The 19,849-nt window shown below is 42.8% G+C and overlaps 1 protein-coding gene across 1 annotated transcript in view; it reads left to right on the top strand.

Annotated features, from left to right (window-relative positions):
* The first annotated feature begins 7,104 nt into the window (after window positions 1-7,104).
* PIWIL3 (piwi like RNA-mediated gene silencing 3) overlaps window positions 7,105-19,849 on the top strand; it is a 35,145-nt gene continuing 22,400 nt past the window's right edge. Inside the window, 1 exon segment of the mRNA XM_045081527.1 lies at window positions 7,105-7,194. Coding sequence (XP_044937462.1) covers window positions 7,105-7,194 — 90 coding nt within the window.

Below are 19,849 nucleotides of genomic sequence, written 5' to 3'. Positions count from 1 at the left end.
TTATTAGCAGATGGGTGGGTCTGACTAAGGGGAGGCAAGCACCTGGGGAACTGGGTTGAAAGCAAGGCAGTTCCAGAAAGAGAAACCTTTGGGAATAGTCACCTGGTGATGAGGACAGTGTGGTCAGGGTGCCACCACTCAGGTGAAAGGAACTATAGCTATTGGAGGTTCCTGTTCCGAAGAGGGAGCATCCCACTGAGACACACACCTGCTCCTTGCTAAGGAAGGGGACTCTGAGTCACAATCCCACCCACCTACTATCTCCAATGAGAATATGCAAGTCCACTGTGGGCCCAGAGAATGTGAAATGGTTGCTTGGAAGCCAAATACCTTCATATATTAGAACCATATACTGAGGACCTACTATGTGCCAGCTACTGCATTAAGGGCTTTAGGTGTGTCTGCTTGATCTTGTCTCCCTACCCCTCAACACTCATTTTTTTTGTATTATAAATGAAAGCCAAGCCTAGAGAGACCTTTGTCCAACTTCATACAGCAAGGGAGCCACAGCCAGAATTACAACCTCAGGATCCAAGAGACTGATTCAGTGGTTCTTCCCCTTGACTGCACCCCTACGTTAACTAGGGTACTTTAGAAAAGTAGGGTAGCTAGGTATCACTGTAGGGAGCCCTTTTCCAGAGCCCACGTTTCTCCCTTCCCAGCCAAACACTAAGCCTGGGAAGTTGACCGGCGCTGCACTGGTCCTTCCTTGAAAACCTGAAGGTTTGCTTCCAAGATACAAGAATTGGTAGTTTTTGGTTTGACAGCAGCAGGAAGTTGGGCATGGATGGGATCAGGCCATCCCTGGGGTTTCTCAACAGAGCCCGCTGCAGTTAGACCACTCACCACTAGGGGCGCCATCACTTAGCATCATCTTGGGAAGTGATGAGACTCTCCCTCTGGCCAGAGCAGAAAAACTTTGCTGGGTGCCAGTTTTCCTCATGCTTCCCAGGCTATGCCTCATCCCGTGTCACTGCCCAGTGGTGCTGCAGCCAGAACCAGGTGGAAAGCCTTTTTCTCCTGCCTTGTCCCTTCTGTGCCCTCTATTGAGAAAGCTCAGCAGGGTGCTCAGTACAAATTAGAAATGCTCAGGCAGTCTTGCCTATTACGGAGGAACAATCATCAGAGGAACAATTTGGAGCTGAGAGACAATACACTGATAACTGGCAGAAGGCATGACCTCACAATTCATGATATAATAACAATGATAATAACTGTAATTTAGAGCACTTAAATGTGTCTGGCACTAGGCTGTGAACTTCTCACGTATTAGCTCGTTTAATGCACCAAAAAACCCCATGATGTAGGTTTTTCTCATCATCTGTATTTTATCCTGAAGCTCCCAGAGAAGTTAAACAGCTTAGCCACAGGCATGTAGCTAGAACATAGAGAGACTGGATTCAAGCCAAGGTGTTCTTAACCTACTTACTGTGGAAAGTAATTCTAGTTCGCATTGTCTTGTGTGCCCCATGTAGCATGCCCATGCCCATTGCTGTGATGGTTAATTGTATGTGTCCACTTGATAACGTCATGGGATGGCCAGATATTTGGTTCAGTTTTACTCTGGGTGTGTCTTTGAGGGTGTTGCTAGATGAGATCACATTTGAGTAAAGCAGATGGTCCTCCCTAGTGTGGAGAGGACTCAGCTAACCAACCAATGACCTGAATAGAACAAAGAAGTCTGAGTTAGAGGGAATGCTTCCAGCCTGACGGCATGAGCTGAAGCATCTGTCTTTTGGGAGCTTCACATTCAAAGAGAAATCTCAGCTCTTGTTGGGTTCTGAGCCTTCAGACTTGCTGTGAAATACACCATTGGCTCTCATGGGTCACCTGTTTGCCGTCTTGGGATATTTCAGCCTCCATAACTGAATAAGCCAATTCCTTGTAAAAACGGATAAGTAAATCCAGTTGGCTCTCTTTCTCTAGATGGTTCTCCATCACGGGATGCTATGACTCTATGGTCTTTTGTCTAGATTAAGAGATAAACTGCAAAGAAGAACATAAGGAAAACTGTAGGACAAAAGTCAGGTAGTAGAAGCAGATGAGTAAAGTTCAGTCTTGGGGTCTAGCTGGTGACAATAGGATGTTATTTTTCTCATGGAACTCACAGTTGAGCTGGGGGGATAGAGGCAATAAGCAAGTAATCAAATCCATAAAATAACAGATTGTGACCAATGTGAACTGGATGGCATGACACTGGGGATTTTGGGGTTGGGGAGATAAGGAGGAATCAGTCCAAATTGTGGAAGGGTGTTTAAGGAGTGACCACACAACTGAGACACGAGTCTCAGAGATGGCAGTAGCCAGGCCACAAGTTGGAGGAAAATCATTCCAGGTGTGTGGAAAAGCAGGTGCAAAAGGCCTGGGATGGGATTGACTGTGCCTAGACAAAGAAGAGAAAGGATGCAGTGGAGCCTGAAACACAGTGAGGACCCAGGGCTCCTCCAATCCATAACTCCCCAGAGGAACCAGGAGGCTCTTGATTTCCTTCTGGCACTTTCATCCCACCTTCTGTCCATCAGCAAGCTTTCTTCTTCTTCTTTTTTTTTAATGGTGATTACAGTCACCATTTTAACCATTTTATTTATTTTTTAAAAGATTTACTTATTTATGAGAGAAAGAGGGCAGGGGGAGGGCATAGGGAGAGAGAATCTCAAGCAGGCTTCCTGCTGAGCACAGAGTCCCACCATGGGGCTTGGTCCCAGGACCCCAAGATCATGACCTGACCCGAAACCAAGGGCCAGATGCTCAACTGACTGAGCCACCCAGTCACCCCACCCTACCATTTTATTTCATTTTATTTTAACCATTTTATTTTATTTTATTGTTTTTTTTAAGATTTGTTTTATTTTTTAAAAGGTTTATTTATTTGAGAGAGAGAGAGAGAACAAGCAGGGGGAGGAGAATTGGGAGAGAGAGAGGAAGCAGACTCCCCCTGAGCATGGAGCCAAAAAGGACACCGGGCTTGGTCCTGGACAGGGCGCGGGGCTTGATCCTAGAAACCTGAGATCATAATCTGAGCCAAAACCAAGCCTTGGGTGCTTAACCGACTGAGCTACCTAGGCACCCGCACCATTTTAACCATTTAAAGTGGACGATTCAGTGGCATTTAGTACCTTTACAATGTTGTGAAACAGTCACCTTTATCTAGTTCCAGAACATTTCTTCTACTTCAAAAGGAAACCCTGTTGGGGCTCCTGGGTGGCTCAGTCATTAAGCATCTGCCTTTGCCTCAGGTCATGATCTCAGGGTCCTGGGATAGAGCCCTGCATCGGGCTCCCTGCTTGGCGGGAAGCCTTCTTCTCCCTCTCCCACTCCCCCTGCTTGTGTTTCCTCTCTCACTGGGTCTCTCTCTGTCGAATAAACAAATAAAATCTTAAAAAAAAGGAAATCCTGTGTTCCTTAAGCAGTCACTCCCCATTCTCCTGTCCCTGTGCATGTTCCACAGCATTGATCACAATCTGTTATTTTATGGATTTGATTACTTGCTTATTGCCTCTCTCCCCCCAGCTCAACTGTGAGTTCCATGAGAAAAATAACATCCTATTGTCACCACTAATCTGATTTCTGTCTCTATGGCTTTGCCTATTCTATACATTTCATGTAAATGGAAAATACCACATGTGGCCTTTGTGTCTATGTTCTTTCAGATATCGCTATATTTTTTAGACTAATTCATGTCATAACAAAGGTCTGTACTTAATTCCTTTTTATGGGTTTTTACAATATACCATTGTGTGGACAGAACACATTTGGTTTCTCTGTTCATCATCAGTTGATGGATATTAAATTGTTTACACCTTTTGGATATTGTGAAAAGGGCTGCTCTAAACATTTGTGTGTAAATTTTTGTGTGGGCATTATAACTTTATTTAACTTGGATATATACCTAGGAGTGTAATTGCTGAATGATAAAGACTGGACATTTATATCCCCTCAGATTCATATATTGATACCTAAACCCCAGTATACTTAGAGATGTATTGGAGGTGTTGTCTTATTGTCTTATTGTAGGTTATTAAGTCAGGAGGGTGGTGCCCTAGTGAATGGGATTGGTTCCCTTATGAAAGAGACCCCAGGGAGCTCTCTTGCCCCTTCTACCATGCAAGGATGCAATGAGAAGATAGCTGTCTATAAATCAGGACGTAGGCTCTCACCAGACCCCAAATATGCCAATACCTTGATCTTGGATTTTCCAGCCTCCAGAATGGTGAGAAATAAATTTCTGCTATTTATAAGCCACCCAGCTGATAGTACTTTGTGATAGCTGCCTGAATGGATTAAGTCACAGCTCATAGGGTAATTCTACATTTAACATTTTGGGGAGACTTTGAATTATTTTCCATAGTGACTGCACCACGTTGCATTCCTACCAGCAATGCATAAGGACTTCAATTTCTTCACATCCCTGCCTAAACTTACTTTACTTCTTTTTTGTTTAATTAGAGTCATCCTAGTGGGTGTGAAGTGGTATCTCACTGTGGTTTTGATTTGCATTTCCTTAATGACTAATGAGGTTGAACATCTTTTCATATGCTTGTGAGCCATTTGTAGAACTTCTCTGGAGAAATTCTGTTCAAGTGCTTTGCTCATTTTTTAAGTTTGGTTGTCTTTTTTTTTTTTTTTTTTTTTTGGTGAGTTGTACAAATTCTGAATGTATTCTGGATACTAGACTCTTAATACATATATGATTTGCAAATATTTTCTCTTACTCCATGGGTTGCCTTTTCTCTTTCTTGATAGTGACCTACTCAGATGGTGCACAAAAGTTTTAGAATTTTATAATGGCCTATTTATCTTTTTTCTCTTGTTGCTTGTAGTTTTGGTGTCATATCCAAGGAACCATGTCCAAATGCAAGATCATGACTGTTTGCTCCTATGTGTTGTTCTAAGATTTTTATAGTTACAGATTTTATATTTAAATATCTAATCATTTTACATTAATTTTTGTATATGGTATGAGGTAGGGATCCAACTTAATTTCATGTGGATATCCAGTTGTGCCAGCACATTTGTTGAAGAGGCTACGTTTTCCTGATTGGTCTTGGCAGCCTCTTGAAAACCAGTTGATCTGGGCATATGGGTGGCTCAGTTATTAAGCATCTGTCGTGATCCTGGGGTCCTGGGATGAAGCTTTGCATTAGGCTCCCTGCTCTGTGGGGAGTCTACTTCTCCCTCTGCCCCTCCCTCTGACTCATGCTTTTTTCTTCTCTTCTTGCTCTCGCTCTTGCTCTCAAATAAATAAATAAATAAATAAACAAAACCAATTGATCATAGATGTATGGTTTTATTTCTGGATTCCTGTTTTACTCAGTTGATCTAATAGCTGTTCTTAGTGCAGTACCACGATTTTGATTACTGTAAGGAAGCATGAACCTTTTTTTTTTTAAATTTTAATTCTGGCATAGTTAACATGCAGTGTGATATTAATTTCAGGTGTATAATATTATAGTGATTCATCATTCCCATACATCATCCAGTGCTCATCATAACAAGTGTCCTCTTTCATCCCCAGCACCTATTTCTCCCATTCCCACCCACCTCCCCTCTGGTGACCCTCAGGGTGTTCTCTGTAGTTAAGAGTGTGTTTCTTGGTTTTCCTTCCTCTCTCTGCTTTTATCCCTAAGTTCATCTTTCTTTCTTAAATTCCACATTGGAGTGAAATCATATGGTATTTGTCTTTCCTGACTGACTTACTTTGCTTAGCATAACACCCTCTAGCTCCATCCATGTCAATTTGGTGACATGGATGGAGCTAGAGGGTGTTATGCAAAGCATGAACCTTCTAATTTCATTCTTCTTTTTCAAGATGGTTTTGGCCATTTGGGGAATCTCGATCTTCCCTATGAATTTTAGGATCAGTTTTTCCATTTCTACAAAAATAGCTTTTGAGATTTTTATAGGGATTACATGGAATTTATAGGTAGTTTGGGATAGTATTGTCATCCTAATAATGTTACATCTCCCAATCCATGAACACAGGATATCTTTCCATTTATTTGTATCTTTTTAAATTTCTTTTGATGACATTTTGTAGTTTTCAGTGGATAAGTCTTACACCTGCTTGGTTAAGTTTATTCCAAGTTACTTTATTCTTGTTGATGCTATTGTAAATGGAATAGTTTTCTTAATTTCCTTTTCAAATTGCTTGTTGTTAGTGTATGGAAATATGACTAGACTAATTTTTTGTCAACTCTTTTTTTTTTAAACAATCTCTACACGCAATGTGGGACTCGAACTCATAACCCAGAGATCAAGAATCACACGCTCTACCAACTAAGACAGCCGGGCACCCCACAAATACTACTGATTTTGTGTATTGATCTTATATACTGAAGCTTTGCTAAATAAATTTATTAGTTTGCTGTAATAGCTTGTGTATGTATATTCTTTGGAATTTTCTCTATGTAAGATCGTGTCTTCACAAATAGAGACAAATATTGCCTAATGGGTGTGGCTAAAACTTCCAGTGCAGTGCTAAATAGAATTAGTGAAAGTGGGCATCCTTGTCTTGTTCTTGATCTTAAGGGAAACCTTTCAATCCTACACCCCTGAGTATGATTCTGCAAGTCTTGGGGGTCTTGAATCTGTCCACTTCTTGACCCCCTGTTCCTACTCCTTGAACTCTTCTGCCTGTAATATCACCACTTACTTGGACCAGTCCAACCACCTCTAAAGTGACTTTCCCCTTTTCTCCCCACCCTGAAACTCATTCCATCAATTCTTGCATGTGTCGATTTTTTTCCTCTCTCTGGAGTTCAAAGGATCAGCCCCATGCTGGCCTCTGCTTCCCCTTGCTTCTTTCATAGCCCTTATCCCAATTTTGCTATTTTTATTTGCACTTTTACAAAGCTTAATTCTGCAGCTAGACTATAGATCAATTCTGCGTCTGCCATTTCAATACAGCAGCTCTTTCAAGTTCCCTTCCTGTCTGAGCCCCCAGGCATCCATTGTTGTGACTGCATTCACTGAGGTGGCACAGGGCTTGAAGAGTTTATAAACTGCTTTCACAGTCATCACTTGAGCCTCACAAGGACCTTGTGAGGTAAGTGTTATAATCACTGTGTTTCCCATTCCGCACACAAGGAAACTGAGGTCCCCGACATGGAGAGATACGCCCAAGGAGTAACCGCTCTGAAGTGGCAGATCCAGGGAGGACATGAAACAAGAGAAAGAACAATGAGGCGCTCAGAGGTGAGAACTAGCATGAAGCATTTGGTGAACTGCCTATTGAATATATATATATTTTTAAAGATTTTATTTATTTACTTGACAGAGAGAGATCACAAGTAGGCAGAGAGGCAGGCAGAGAGAGAGAGAGAGAGAGAGAGAGGGAGAGAGGTGGAAACAGGCTCCCTGCTGCGAAGAGAGCCCGATGCGGGACTCGATCCCAGGACCCTGAGATCATGACCTGAGCCGAAGGCAGCGGCTTAACCCACTGAGCCACCCAGGCGCCCTGCCTATTGAATATTGAGGTGCCTTAAGGAGAGGTGGGGTCCACTAAGAAAGGCAGCACCACATAATAAAAGTTAAGACCACAATCTCTGGTCAGACATATGCATAAGTGAACTTCAACCCTGTTACTTACTAGCTATGTAACCTTCATCACAACCCTTGACCTTCCTGAACTTCAGTTTACTCATCCAAAAAATGGGGCAATAATTATCAATCTAAGCTTGTTAAATTATGAGGTGGACAGCAAGTGCTCTGCGCTATTCCTGACACTTGGAAAGTGCTCGGAAAATCAGAGCCTCTGGCTTGCAAACTTCAACATATGATTAACATATCTTAAAAATATTACTATTTATATCCATGGACATCCTTAAAAGGGACTGGAAGAGGTAACTGTCACACAGGAATTTCCATGAATACGTGGAAGCTCTTCCTGGAGAAAGAGGGAGGCTGGCTCTTTGCTTCATCACTGATGATGTTCCTGAAGATGCTGTACTTGCTCCTACTTCTGAAATGTTCCATGTGTGCCTGTACACGTGCTTCCTGCTTTCTATAACTTCTCCCAATCACTTTTCACAACCTGGGGAGGTAGTCTGCTAGGTTCCTGCTCTTGGTGGCAGACAAGGCCAGGGGAGAAGGCTGGTTTGCTCTGGATTCTTTAGGCAGGAAGAAGAGGTGGGAGGGCTGTGGGCAGGGGGGTGAGGGGAGGCAGGAGTATGGGGCAAGGGGAAGGGAGAGTGTGGCCCTGTACAGGCCAGCAGAGCCAGAAACCCAAGGACCTGGTATCAGAGGGACAAAGACCCTGCTGCTGACAAGTGGCCCAGAGCCATGGAGATGGCCTGGCTGTGTCCTATGCAGAGTCCTCTTCCACCCTGACATCCTGGGTGCTGGAGACTTGGGGGCAGTGGAGGTGACACAGTGCTGTGCAGATGGGAACCTGACACTCATGAAGGGAGGGAGGGAGGGAAAAAGGGAGGGAGTCGGGAGAGAGGGGGAGGTCCTCTCCTCCATCGCTCCCTTGGCTCAGGCAGGCAGAGTCCCTGGTCCTAATCAGGAGACCTTGTCTGACCTCTCCTTGCTGAAGACACCAGCACAGGCCAGTCACTTTCCTGGCTTCTCTGTCAAGCTTTGTCCCTGCCTTTAAAACTCTCTCTTCCTGATATCCTATGAAAAGTGATATCCTTTCACTTTTCCTTCCCTTCCACTAGATGCTGCTCTATGGCCATCAAACACAGCCCACTTTTCTGATTCTGAGGTCCCTGTGTGGATGAGGCAGAGAGGCCATCTGCTGAGTCCTCCCCATTCTCCAGAAGATGCATGGAGGTCCAAGGCTTTACCTGGGCTCTTTGATATTATGGTGACAGTATTGACTCCAATAGCTGTGGCTTGACAAGCACTCAGTGTGTGTCAAGCTCTTTTCACCCATTAGCTGCTTCTTCTTCTTCTTCTTCTTTTCTAAGATTATTTATTTATTCACGAGAGAGAGAGAAAGAGAGAGCGAGCGAGAGCACATGCAAGCTGGGGAGGTGGGTAGGAGCAGCGGGGAGGGAGAGGAAGGGGGAAAGAATTTCCAGCAGAGTCCTCACTGAGCATGGAACTGATATGGGACTCAATGTCACGATCCTGAGATCATGACCTGAGCTGAAACCAAGAATCTGACACTCAACCAACTGGGCCACCTAGGCGCCCCTTCACCAGTTAGCTTCTTCACCACCCCCAGACCCCTTGAAGTTAACTTCTCATCCTATATATCACGAAATCGAGTCTCAGAGAGATGATGTGACCTGCCCAGAGTCACACAGCACCTGAGTGGACAAGCAGTGATTCCAACTGATGCTCCCAGATTCCAAATGCCAAAGACTGAACCACGGTCCTGTCCCATTGCTTAAGGCAGTTGCTAATTGTTGAATGTCTACTATGTGCTGGACAGCAGCCAATGCTTGGAGAATACAGAGATGAATAAGATAGACTCACTCTATGGATAGTTGGCCCTGTGTCCACCCTCCTGGGAATCTTGTCCCCATGTGTCCCCAGCATCTAGCCCAGAGCTTGGCACAGAGTACAACCTCAGTTAGTGTGGAACAAATGAACTGCTGTTGGTTATAGAAGCACTTATGTCAGAAGACTTTCTGTGGTCCATCCCAGGGAATGTGGAGGACAGAGGATGTCCTGTGACCTCAGGTTTGTCCCATCTAGGCATCCATCTGGGTCATCATCTTTGGGTCTGTTGGCTCAACCACACTGTGCCATCCCAAAGGTCCCTTCCAGTCCTGGAGTGCTGCTGTCTGTAAGATGGTGGTTTAGGGAGAACTTTCCAGGGGCCCATGCTTCTTCATTTTCTCCATACTCCTTGGTTTCTTTGGAGACTTAAGCACTGTAGAGGATATGGGGAGTTCCTAGATGCTTTCCCTGAAAAGCACACTTAAACCTTCTATTTTCCATCCAGTTTCAGGAGCTTCCTAGACACTAAGTTAAGAGTCTCTCTTGCAGAGGATTCTTAAAAACCACAGACATCCCAAACCAACAGAATCACATCTCAAATGGCACAACTATTTAATCAGCAAATTCTTACAAATTCCCATCGTATATTACGCATCATGCTGGGTCCTGGGGACCATAGGGGACAGCTGCAGCATTCAGGTGGATCAGGAAGCAGCTCGTGGGAAGCTGGAGTCCAGTCAGCAGCCGCTGAGCTCTCGACACACCTGCAGAGTGGGCTCCAGTGGCTTCTGTAAATTCTGACCTCTCTGGGGTGCCTGGAATTTTCTCCCTCTTGGCCCCTCTCATTAGGGTGCTCTAGAACAGGCTTATCCAAGGTAAGCATGGATGATTCTGAATCTTCTCTGATGGGTGGCTGTGTTTTTTAGTGCTTCTGCTCCAGAATATAATGCCACCAGTGTGCAAACTCAGCTTCTCTTTGTGTTACAAGTTCAAAGCCCATCTTGCCCAAACATCCTCAACAAAATGTCAGAAACCTCTTCCTCTACTTTTTGTTGCTAATAATAATGACGACAGCCAGTCATAACAAAATATTAACCATTCCTCAGGCACATATATACTGAGCACTTTGGGGACACCTGGGAAAGTGGGGTGAGAAAGGTGGCATCCTTGGCCAAGGCATGGGGACGGGTCAGGATGAGCTGATGACTGCCAGTGCCAATCCGCGTTTCACAGGGTCTGAGACTTCCCCAATTTTGTGGATCACTTTAAGGAAAAAATTAAAACTGCAAAAACAAATTTTGGTTTAAAAGTGACAACCTTCAGAGTTAAGAAAACTTCAAAATATTCATGCCATCACAAACGCCAGAAAACAATGTTTCGTATATTGCCTGCCATCTGTATTCTACCCGCTCCTTGTTTGTTTATTTATTTATTTTGCTTGCATGGTCTGGGATCGCTTCTCCTGAGGACTATCCTTTTTCTTTTTCTTTATTTTTTAAAAAATATTTTATTTATTTATTTGAGAGAGAGAGAGCATGTGAGGGGAGGAGAAAGGGGGGGAAGAAACTCCTGCTGAATGGGGAGCTCAGTGGGGGTTGGGGGGGCTGGATCTCATGACCCTGAGATCATGACCGGAGCCAAAATTAAGAGTTGGACACTTAACCTATGCCACCTCCCAGGTGCCACTGGAGAGTGCTTTTTCTAGTATGTTTTGTAGAACAAGTAAAATAAATTTCAGTCTTTTCTCTGGCGTGGAAGATAGGAATATGTTCCTCCTCAGTGATAGCTTAGAAAATGATGTGTCCTCAGTTGTGACACCATCTAAATATTTGAGATTGTTGTCAGATGTGGGAAAGACTTTACTGAGCTTCTATCAGCGTGTGATAATGTCCATAGTCTGAGCTTTTTGAGGATTTTTTTTTTTTTGTGAACTGATTGAATTTTAATACTCTTTGAAGTAGGGATACTCATTAGCTAATTTGTCCCAATGTAAATTCATAAAGAGTTTTCTATTGGTTTCTCATCAAACCAGTCAGAAAATGTTTCTATTCTTCAAGATGTTCAGATTTACTCATCTTTCTTAACTAGGTTATCAAATAATCTAAGAACCTGATCTTTTTTTTGAATTTATTTTTTATTTATTTTCAACATAACAGTATTCATTGTTTTTGCACCACACCCAGTGCTCCATGCAATATGTGCCCTCCCTAATACCCACCCTTGGTTCTCCCAACCTCCCACCCCCCACCCCTTCAAAACACTCAGGTTGTTTTTCAGAGTCCATAGTCTCTCATGGTTCACCTCCCCTTCCAATTTCCCTCACTCCCTTCATCTCTCCATCTCCCCATGTCCTCCATGTTATTTGTTATGCTCCACAAATAAGTGAAACCATATGATAATTGACTCTCTCTCCTTGACTTATTTCACTCAGCATCATCTCTTCCAGTCCCGTCCATGTTGTTACAAAAGTTTGGCATTCATCCTTTCTGATGGAGGCGTAATACTCCATAGTGTATATGGATCACATCTTCCTTATCCATTCATCCGTTGAAGGGCATCTTGGTTCTTTCCACAGTTTGGTGACCGTGGCCATTGCTGCTATAAACATTGGGGTACAGATGGCCCTTCTTTTCACGACATCTGTATCTTTGGGGTAAACTATTTTCGCTTTTGTTTCCTTTCCCAGGAGTGCAATGGCAGGGTCATAGGGAAGTTCTATTTTAAATTTCTTGAGGAATCTCCACTCTGTTCTCCAAAGAGGCTGCACCAACTTGCATTCCCACCAACAGTGGAAGAGGGTTCCCCTTTCTCCACATCCTCTTCAACACATGTTGTTTCCTATCTTGCTAATTTTGTCCATTCTAACTGGTGTAAGGTGGTATCTCAATGTGGTTTTAATCTGAATCTCCTTGAGGGCTAGTGATGATGAACATTTTTTCATGTGTCTGATAGCCATTTGTATGTCTTCACTGGAGAAGTGTCTGTTCATATCTTCTGCCCATTTTTTGATATGATTGTCTGTTTTGTGTGTGTTGAGTTTGAGGAGTTCTTTATAGATCCTGGATATCAACCTCTTGTCTTTACTGTCATTTGCCAATATCTTCTCCCATTCCGTGGGTTGCCTCTTTATTTTCTTGACTGTTTCCTTGGCTGTGCAGAAGCTTTTGATGTTGATGAAGTCCCAAAAGTTTATTTTCGCTTTTGTTTCCTTTGCCTTTGGAGACATATCTTGAAAGAAGTTGCTGTGGCTGATATCGAAGAGATTACTGCCTATGTTCTCCTCTAGGATTCTGATGGTTTCCTGTCTCACATTGAGATCTTTTATCCATTTTGAGTTTATCATTGTGTACGGTGTAAGAGAATGGTCGAATTTCATTCTTCTACATATAGCTGCCCAGTTTTCCCAGCACCATTTATTGAAGAGACTGTCTTTTTTCCACTGTATATTTTTTCCTGTTTTGTCGAAGATTATTTGACCATAGAGTTGAGGGTCCATATCTGGGCTCTCTACTCTGTTCCACTGGTCTATGTGTCTGTTTTTATGCCAGTACCATGCTGTCTTGGTGATCACAGCTTTGTAATAAAGCTTGAAATCAGGTCACGTGATGCCCCCCGTTTTATTTTTGTTTTTCAACATTTCCTTAGTGATTTGGGGTCTTTTCTGATTCCATACAAATTTTTGGATTATTTGCTCCAGCTCTTTGAAGAATACCGGTGGAATTTTTATCGGAATGACATTAAAAGTATAGATTGCTCTAGGCAGTATAGACATTTTAACAATGTTTATTCTTCCGATCCAAGAGCATGGAATGGTCTGCCATCTTTTTGTGTCATCTTCAATTTCTTTCATGAGTGTTCTCGAATACAGATCCTTTACCTCTTTGGCTAGGTTTATTCCCAGGTATCTTATGGTTCTTGGTGCTATAGTAAATGGAATCGACTCTCTAATTTCCCTTTCTGTATTTTCATTGTTAGTGTATAAGAAAGCCACTGATCTGTACATTGACTTTGTATCCTGCCACGTTGCTGAATTGCTGTATGAGTTCTAGTAGTTTGGGGGTGGAGTCTTTTGGGTTTTCCATATAAAGAATCATGTCATCTGTGAAGAGAGAGAGTTTGACTTCTTCATTGCCAATTTGGATACCTTTTATTTCTCTTTGTTATCTGATCGCGGTTTATAGGACTTCTAATACTATATTGAATAAGAGTGGTGAGAGTGGGCATCCTTGTCGTGTTCCTGATCTCAACGGGAAGGCTGCAAGCTTTTTCCCATTGAGGATGATATTTGCTGTGGGTCTTTCATAGATTTGATGAAGTTCAGGAATGTTCCCTCTATATCTATACTTTGAAGCATTTTAATCAGGAACGGATGCTGGATTTTATCAAATCCTTTTTCTGCATCAATTGAAAGGACCATTTGGTTCTTCTCTCTTCTCTTATTGATTTGTTCTATCACATTGATTGATTTGTGAATGCTGAACCCTCCTTGTAACCTGGGGATGAATCCCACTTGGTCATGGTGTATAATCTTTTTAATGTGCTGTTGGATCCTGTTTGCTAGGATCTTGTTGAGAATCTTAGCATCCATATTCATCAGTGACATTGGTCTGAAATTCTCCTTTTTGGTAGGGTCTTTGCCTGGTTTGGAGATCAGGGTAATGCTGGCTTCATAGAATGAGTCTGGAAGTTTTCCTTCTGCTTCAATTTTTTGAAATAGCTTCAGGAGAATAGGTGTTATTTCTTCTTTGAAAGTTTGGTAGAATTCCCCAGGGAATCTGTCAGGTCCTGGGCTCTTGTATTTTGGGAAGTTTTTGATCACTGCTTCAATCTTGTTAGTAGATATCAGTCTATTCAGGTTGTCAATTTCTTCCTGGTTCAATTTTGGAAGTTTATAGTTTTCCAGGAATGCATCCATTTCATCTAGGTTGCTTAGCTTATTGGCATATGACTGTTGATAATAACTTCTGATGATTGTTTCTACTTCCTTGGTGTAAGTTGTGGTCTCTCCCTTTTCATTCATAATTTTATGAATTTGGGCCAATGGATTAGTGTGGCCAATGGTTTATCGATCTTCTTGATTCTTTCAGAAAACCAGCTTCTAGTTTCGTTGATACGTTCTACTGTATCTCTGGTTTCTACCTCATTGCTCTCAGCTCTAATCTTGATTATTTCCCTTCTTATTTGTGGAGTTGGTTTGATTTGTTGTTGATTCTCCAGTTCTTTAAGGTGTAGAGACAGCTGCTGTGTTCTGGATTTTCCAATTTTTTTGAGGGAGGCTTGGATGTCTATGTATTTCTCCCTTAGGACCGCCTTGGCTGTATCCCATAGGTTTTGGACCAAAGTGTCTTCGTTCTCATTGGTTTCCATGAATTGTTTCAGTCTTCTTTGATCTCCTGGTTGATTCAAGCATTCTTAAGCAAGGTGGTCTTTAGCTTCCAGGTGTTTGAGTTCCTTTCGAACTTTTCCTTGTGATTGAGCTCCAGTTTCAAAGCACTGTGATCTGAGAATATGCAGGGAATAATCTCAGTCTTTCGTATCTCGGTTGAGTCCTGATTTGTGACCCAGTCTGTGGTCTGTTCTGGAGAAGGTTCCATGTGCACTTGAGAAGAATGAGTACTCTGTTGTTTTAGGGTAGAACGTTCTGTATATATCTATGAGGTCTATCTGGTCCAATGTGTCATTTAATGCTCTTGTTTCTTTATTTATTTTCTGCTTGGACGATCTATTACTGATAGAGGCGTCTTAAGATCTCCTACTATTAATGTATTCACATCAATATGACTCTTTATCTTGATTAATAGTTTTCTTATGTAATTGGCTGCTCCCATATTGGGAGCATAGATATTTACAATTGTTAGATCATCTTGGTAGATAGTCCCTTTAAGAATTATGTAGTGTCGGGACGCCTGGGTGGCTCAGTTGGTTGGGCAGCTGCCTTCGGCTTGGGTCATGATCCCAGCGTCCTGGGATCGAGTCCCACATCGGGCTCCTTGCTCGTCGGGGAGCCTGCTTCTCCCTCTGCCTCTGCTGCCATTCCGTCTGCCTGTGCTGGCTCTCTCCCTCTCTCTCTCTGACAAATAAATAAAATCTTTAAAAAAAAAAAAGAATTATGTAGTGTCCTTCTGTATCTCCGACTATAGTCTTTAGTTTAAAATATAATTTATCTCATATGAGAATCGCTATCCCAGCCTTCTTTTGAGGCCCATTGGCATAAAAGATGCTTCTCCATCCCTTCACTTTCAGTCTGGGTGTATCCTTAGGTTCAAAATGGGTCTCTTGAAGACAACATGTGGATGGGTCCTGTCGTTTTATCCAATCTGCCTGTCATTTTATGGGCACATTTAGGCCATTTACATTGAGAGTGATTATTGATAGATATGTTTTTATTGACATCGTGTTACCTTTGAAGTCTTTCTTTTTGTAGATTTTCTCTATATTTCTGTTCAATGCTATTCTTAGGATTTTTCCTCTTTTAGGACCCCCCCCCCCCTTAATATTTGCTGCAGAGTCGGCTTGGTGGTTGCATAGTCTTTTAAGCCTTGCCGGTCTTGGAAACTCTTTATCTCTCCATCCATTTTGAAAGTCAGTCTTGCTGGATAAAGTATTCTTGGCTGCATGTTCTTCTCATTTAATGCCCTGAATATATCTTGCCAGCCCTTTCTGGCTTGCCAGGTCTCTGTGGACAGGTCTGACGTTATACTGATGGGCTTTCCTCTGGAAATAAGGAGCCTCTTTGTCCTAGCGGCTTTCAAGAGACTATACCTACAATTATAATTCCTCAATTTGACTATCAGGTGCCTTGATTTTTTTTTTTTTGGAATCTATAATCTTGGGTAGAGACCGTTCAGCCTCTAGTACATGAACGCTGGTTCCATTGGCGAGATTTGGAAAATTTTCATGAAGTACTTGTTCCACTGTATCTTCTAGACTTCTTTCTTTCTCCTCCCCTTCAGGGATTCCAATAATTCTGATGTTGGAACGTTTCATGGCATCATTTCTTTCCCTGATTCTGTTTTTGTGGTTTCTAAGAAGTTTGTTCCAGGCTTCCTCCTGATCCTTTCTCTCTATCTGTTTGTCCTCCAGATCACTAATTCCATCTTCTGTCTCAGTTACCCTAGCTTTTAGAGAATTTAGATTACATTGGAACTCATCAAGAGCATTGTGAACATCATCCCTGGTGGCTTTCAGTTCTGCCCTAATCAATTCCGTTTGGTCATCCATGGCTTTCTCCAACCTAGCTATTGCCTGGATAATTGTTAGTCTGAATTCCCTTTCCAACATATTGTCTATGTCGATAGCCATTAGCTCTGTTGTAGAAGGCCCATCCTCTGTGTTTTTCTTCTGTTGGGCATTCTTACTCCTAGTCATTTTGGTGAGAGATGATTGGACAGATGTAGCTGGATGTATTGACTGTGGTGCAGTCAAGGCACACCCTGGAATGCTTCTGAGCAATCAGGATTCCCCACCCAAATGAGAGACAAACGAAAAGAAAAAGAAGAAAAAGAGAGAAAGAGACAGGAAAAAAAAAAGGGAAGATAAAAGAGAAGCTTCAACCCAAATGGGCCACAAGGTAAGATTTATGAAGTATAGAAACAAAAACAGACAAACCAAAAAGACTGATAAAAGTATATGACAAGAGAATATATATATATATATATATATGCAAAAAAAGGAAAAACCTCATTAAAAAGAACCCCAAGTATAAGAGTTCTATATTATCAGGACAAACACAAATACACAGAAACACTGGCAGAAGAAAAAGATCAGAGAGTAGTTATAAATTCTCAGTGTGGGCAAGGAAGGTTATTTTGATTCTTCCTGTATGTATCTTGATATCTTTGTTAAAGGACTCAACTTTCCTAAGATAAATGGGATTAAAAATTGGTTTACTTATAGGGGTAGCATTGATTGGGGAAAGGGGATTACCTTGAATTTTAACTCTATACAAATATTAGAAAATATAAATAAAAAAAGAATAGACTAAACTAAACTAAAATTTATAAAATATTTAAAAAATAGAAAAGCAAAAGAAAATCATGGGTGTATGTATCAAAAAGTTCAGGTTAGAAGATTATTATGGAATTTGATGTACTGGACATGTCATTGTGTTGGTAAATAGGTTAAAAAATTATTTAACTTATCTAGAAAAAAAAAAAAAAAGAACCAGAATGGTGGGAACGAGTTAAAAAGAAAAGTTATATCTATGAAGTAGGTGGTTGTTCTTTTGCCATCTTTTTTTTTTTCTTTCCTGATTGGTTTTTTGGGGGAGGGGCATGCCACGTGGGTTTTCAGTCAATGATGTTCCCTGAGTTAAGTCCTCCTGCCCCCCTCAAGGGGGTGGGCTCTGAGGAAACTGGTTTTTTTCAGGCTTTTGTTCTCTGGATTTTTTTTTTTTATGTTTGTTCATTTGTTTTCTCTCGCCTTGACAGCTTTTGTTGTTTTTTGGAGGTTTAAAGGAAAGCAAATTGCACCCCAAACTCCCTCTCAGAGAGAAGCCTCAGTCTGTTCCCCTCTGGGTCTCCAGAGCACATTAAGTTCCCCCTCTGCCGCTGGCAGAGCAGGTGCCACATCGCGGTCCCTGGGGACACAGGATCTCCTGCTTGTACTCAAAACCATGGCAGCGGCAGATGTCAGGACAGCTCCAGACTGCCAGAGAGGTTCCAAGCAGTGATCGCACACTGAGATTTTCCCGCTGGCCCGGTCTGGGAGTGCCTGGTCTTTCTGGGTCTGAGAGCACCGGGCTGGTGCCATTGCATACCTTTTCAGGGGAGGGTGTGGGGCACATGTGTCTCAGGCTTTGATAGTATGTCATGTGTCTAAGAGTGCCAGGCTAGCGCCTGTGCGCACCTCTCTCAGGGGAGGGTGTCGGGTGCGTGCGTTCTGCCTTCTGGCGAAACTCCCACGCCCTCACAGGAGCTGGGCCCCATGTGTTCTTAGGTGCACTGGTGGCTCAGGGACCAAGACCTGGTTTCTCTGCTGTACTCTCTCTGGCTCAGCGCCAGGGGAGACTGTCCTGGGTCCGGGGACTTAAGCCCCTGTCCCTAACCGCCCCGATTCCCACAATTTCCCCCCGCAATACTTTGCTCTTTTTGAGTGCTTTAAAAATGTTTTTAAAAGATTTTATTTATTTATTTGACAGAGAGAGAGGGGGCACAAGCAAGCGGTCCTCACAGGGAGAGGGAGAAGGAGAGGGAAAAGCAATCTGTCCACTGAGCAGGGAGTCTGACGAGGGGCTCAATTCCAGGACCCCAAGATTAAGATCTGAGCCAAAGACAGTCCCTCAACCGATGGCACAAACCAGGCTCCCCTAAAAATGATTTTAGTAGCAAAATCAAAGAATGATAGAGACTTGGAAACAATCAGCAAAAAAAGACAGACATAACAAATACCATTTTTAAAAAAATGACTCCCCATACTTACAAACTTACACTTTACTGCAAATCCACTTGTAGGGATCTAGGCCAAGAAGACCATGATGGAGGAGCCTAGGTTTGGGCAGTGATTATTGTAAGGGCCTGCTTAGCCAGAGCGACTCCATCTCGGTTAAACAGCCATTTGTTGTTTGTGCAGTAAAACTTAAACTGACCCTGCCTCCCCCCACAGAGGAACATACTTAAAAGCAAGTCTGGGAAACCAGTAAAATATGGTTGACAAGTCCCTGAAAACAGAGCCCAGAATTCAGGGATGTGTCAGGCCAGGTGGAGACATCCAATCAGTAAAGCGCACATACTATATCCCTGACTACTAAAGAATATGGGCCCCACCTTTTGGGCGCCAAACTTGGGGGTCAGTCCTGACCAAGGTGATAGGCTAGTTCAAACAGCTACTATAGGGTGAATTGCAATTCAGTTGGCCACCTGTGTGTGACCTAGCATGACTATGCAACTTTCTCTGTGTGTTACAATCTCATTGACCCCCTATGTGTGGCCAGGCTCAACCACATTGCTTTTGCTCTATAAAAGTAAGCCTGTGAGGCTGGGAAGGGTCGCTCTTTCCATAAGAGATGGCCCCAACTGGTCGGTTTGATTCTCAATACTGGCGCAAAATAAAGCTTTGCTTGACCTTTGCTTGTATGTCTCACTCCTTTGATCACGGACCCTATCAATTACAATTCAGTTGTACTGGCAACAGCAGGGAATTGGTTAAAATATTAAGTGGTAAGGGCCTAAGTTTCTGGAGCCCCAAGTGCACTTCATTCCCTAATGTCACCTGGCAGGTTAATTGGGGGGATGGTTGATGGGTGAGTTAAGGTAGGGCAAGAGAGCAGGCAGAACCACTCACGTCCATCCCACTGAAAGTCAGAGCTCCTATAAAGCTTCCAGGTGAACATCAAGGTTGGCTTCATTTGGAGCAGGAGGGAGGTGTGCCGGAAGGGGCTGGGCCAGCAGGGTTGAAATTGAAATGACGGTGGGTCCCAGGAGGGCACCCCATCTTCCTGATTGCGGGAGCATAGGCA

Source organism: Mustela putorius, unplaced genomic scaffold (assembly GCF_011764305.1).
Source record: "Mustela putorius furo isolate JIRA1106 unplaced genomic scaffold, ASM1176430v1.1 tig00000578_pilon_pilon_pilon, whole genome shotgun sequence".
NCBI classification, from domain to species: domain Eukaryota; kingdom Metazoa; phylum Chordata; class Mammalia; order Carnivora; family Mustelidae; genus Mustela; species Mustela putorius.
This window is presented reverse-complemented; position numbering and strand designations above follow the sequence as displayed.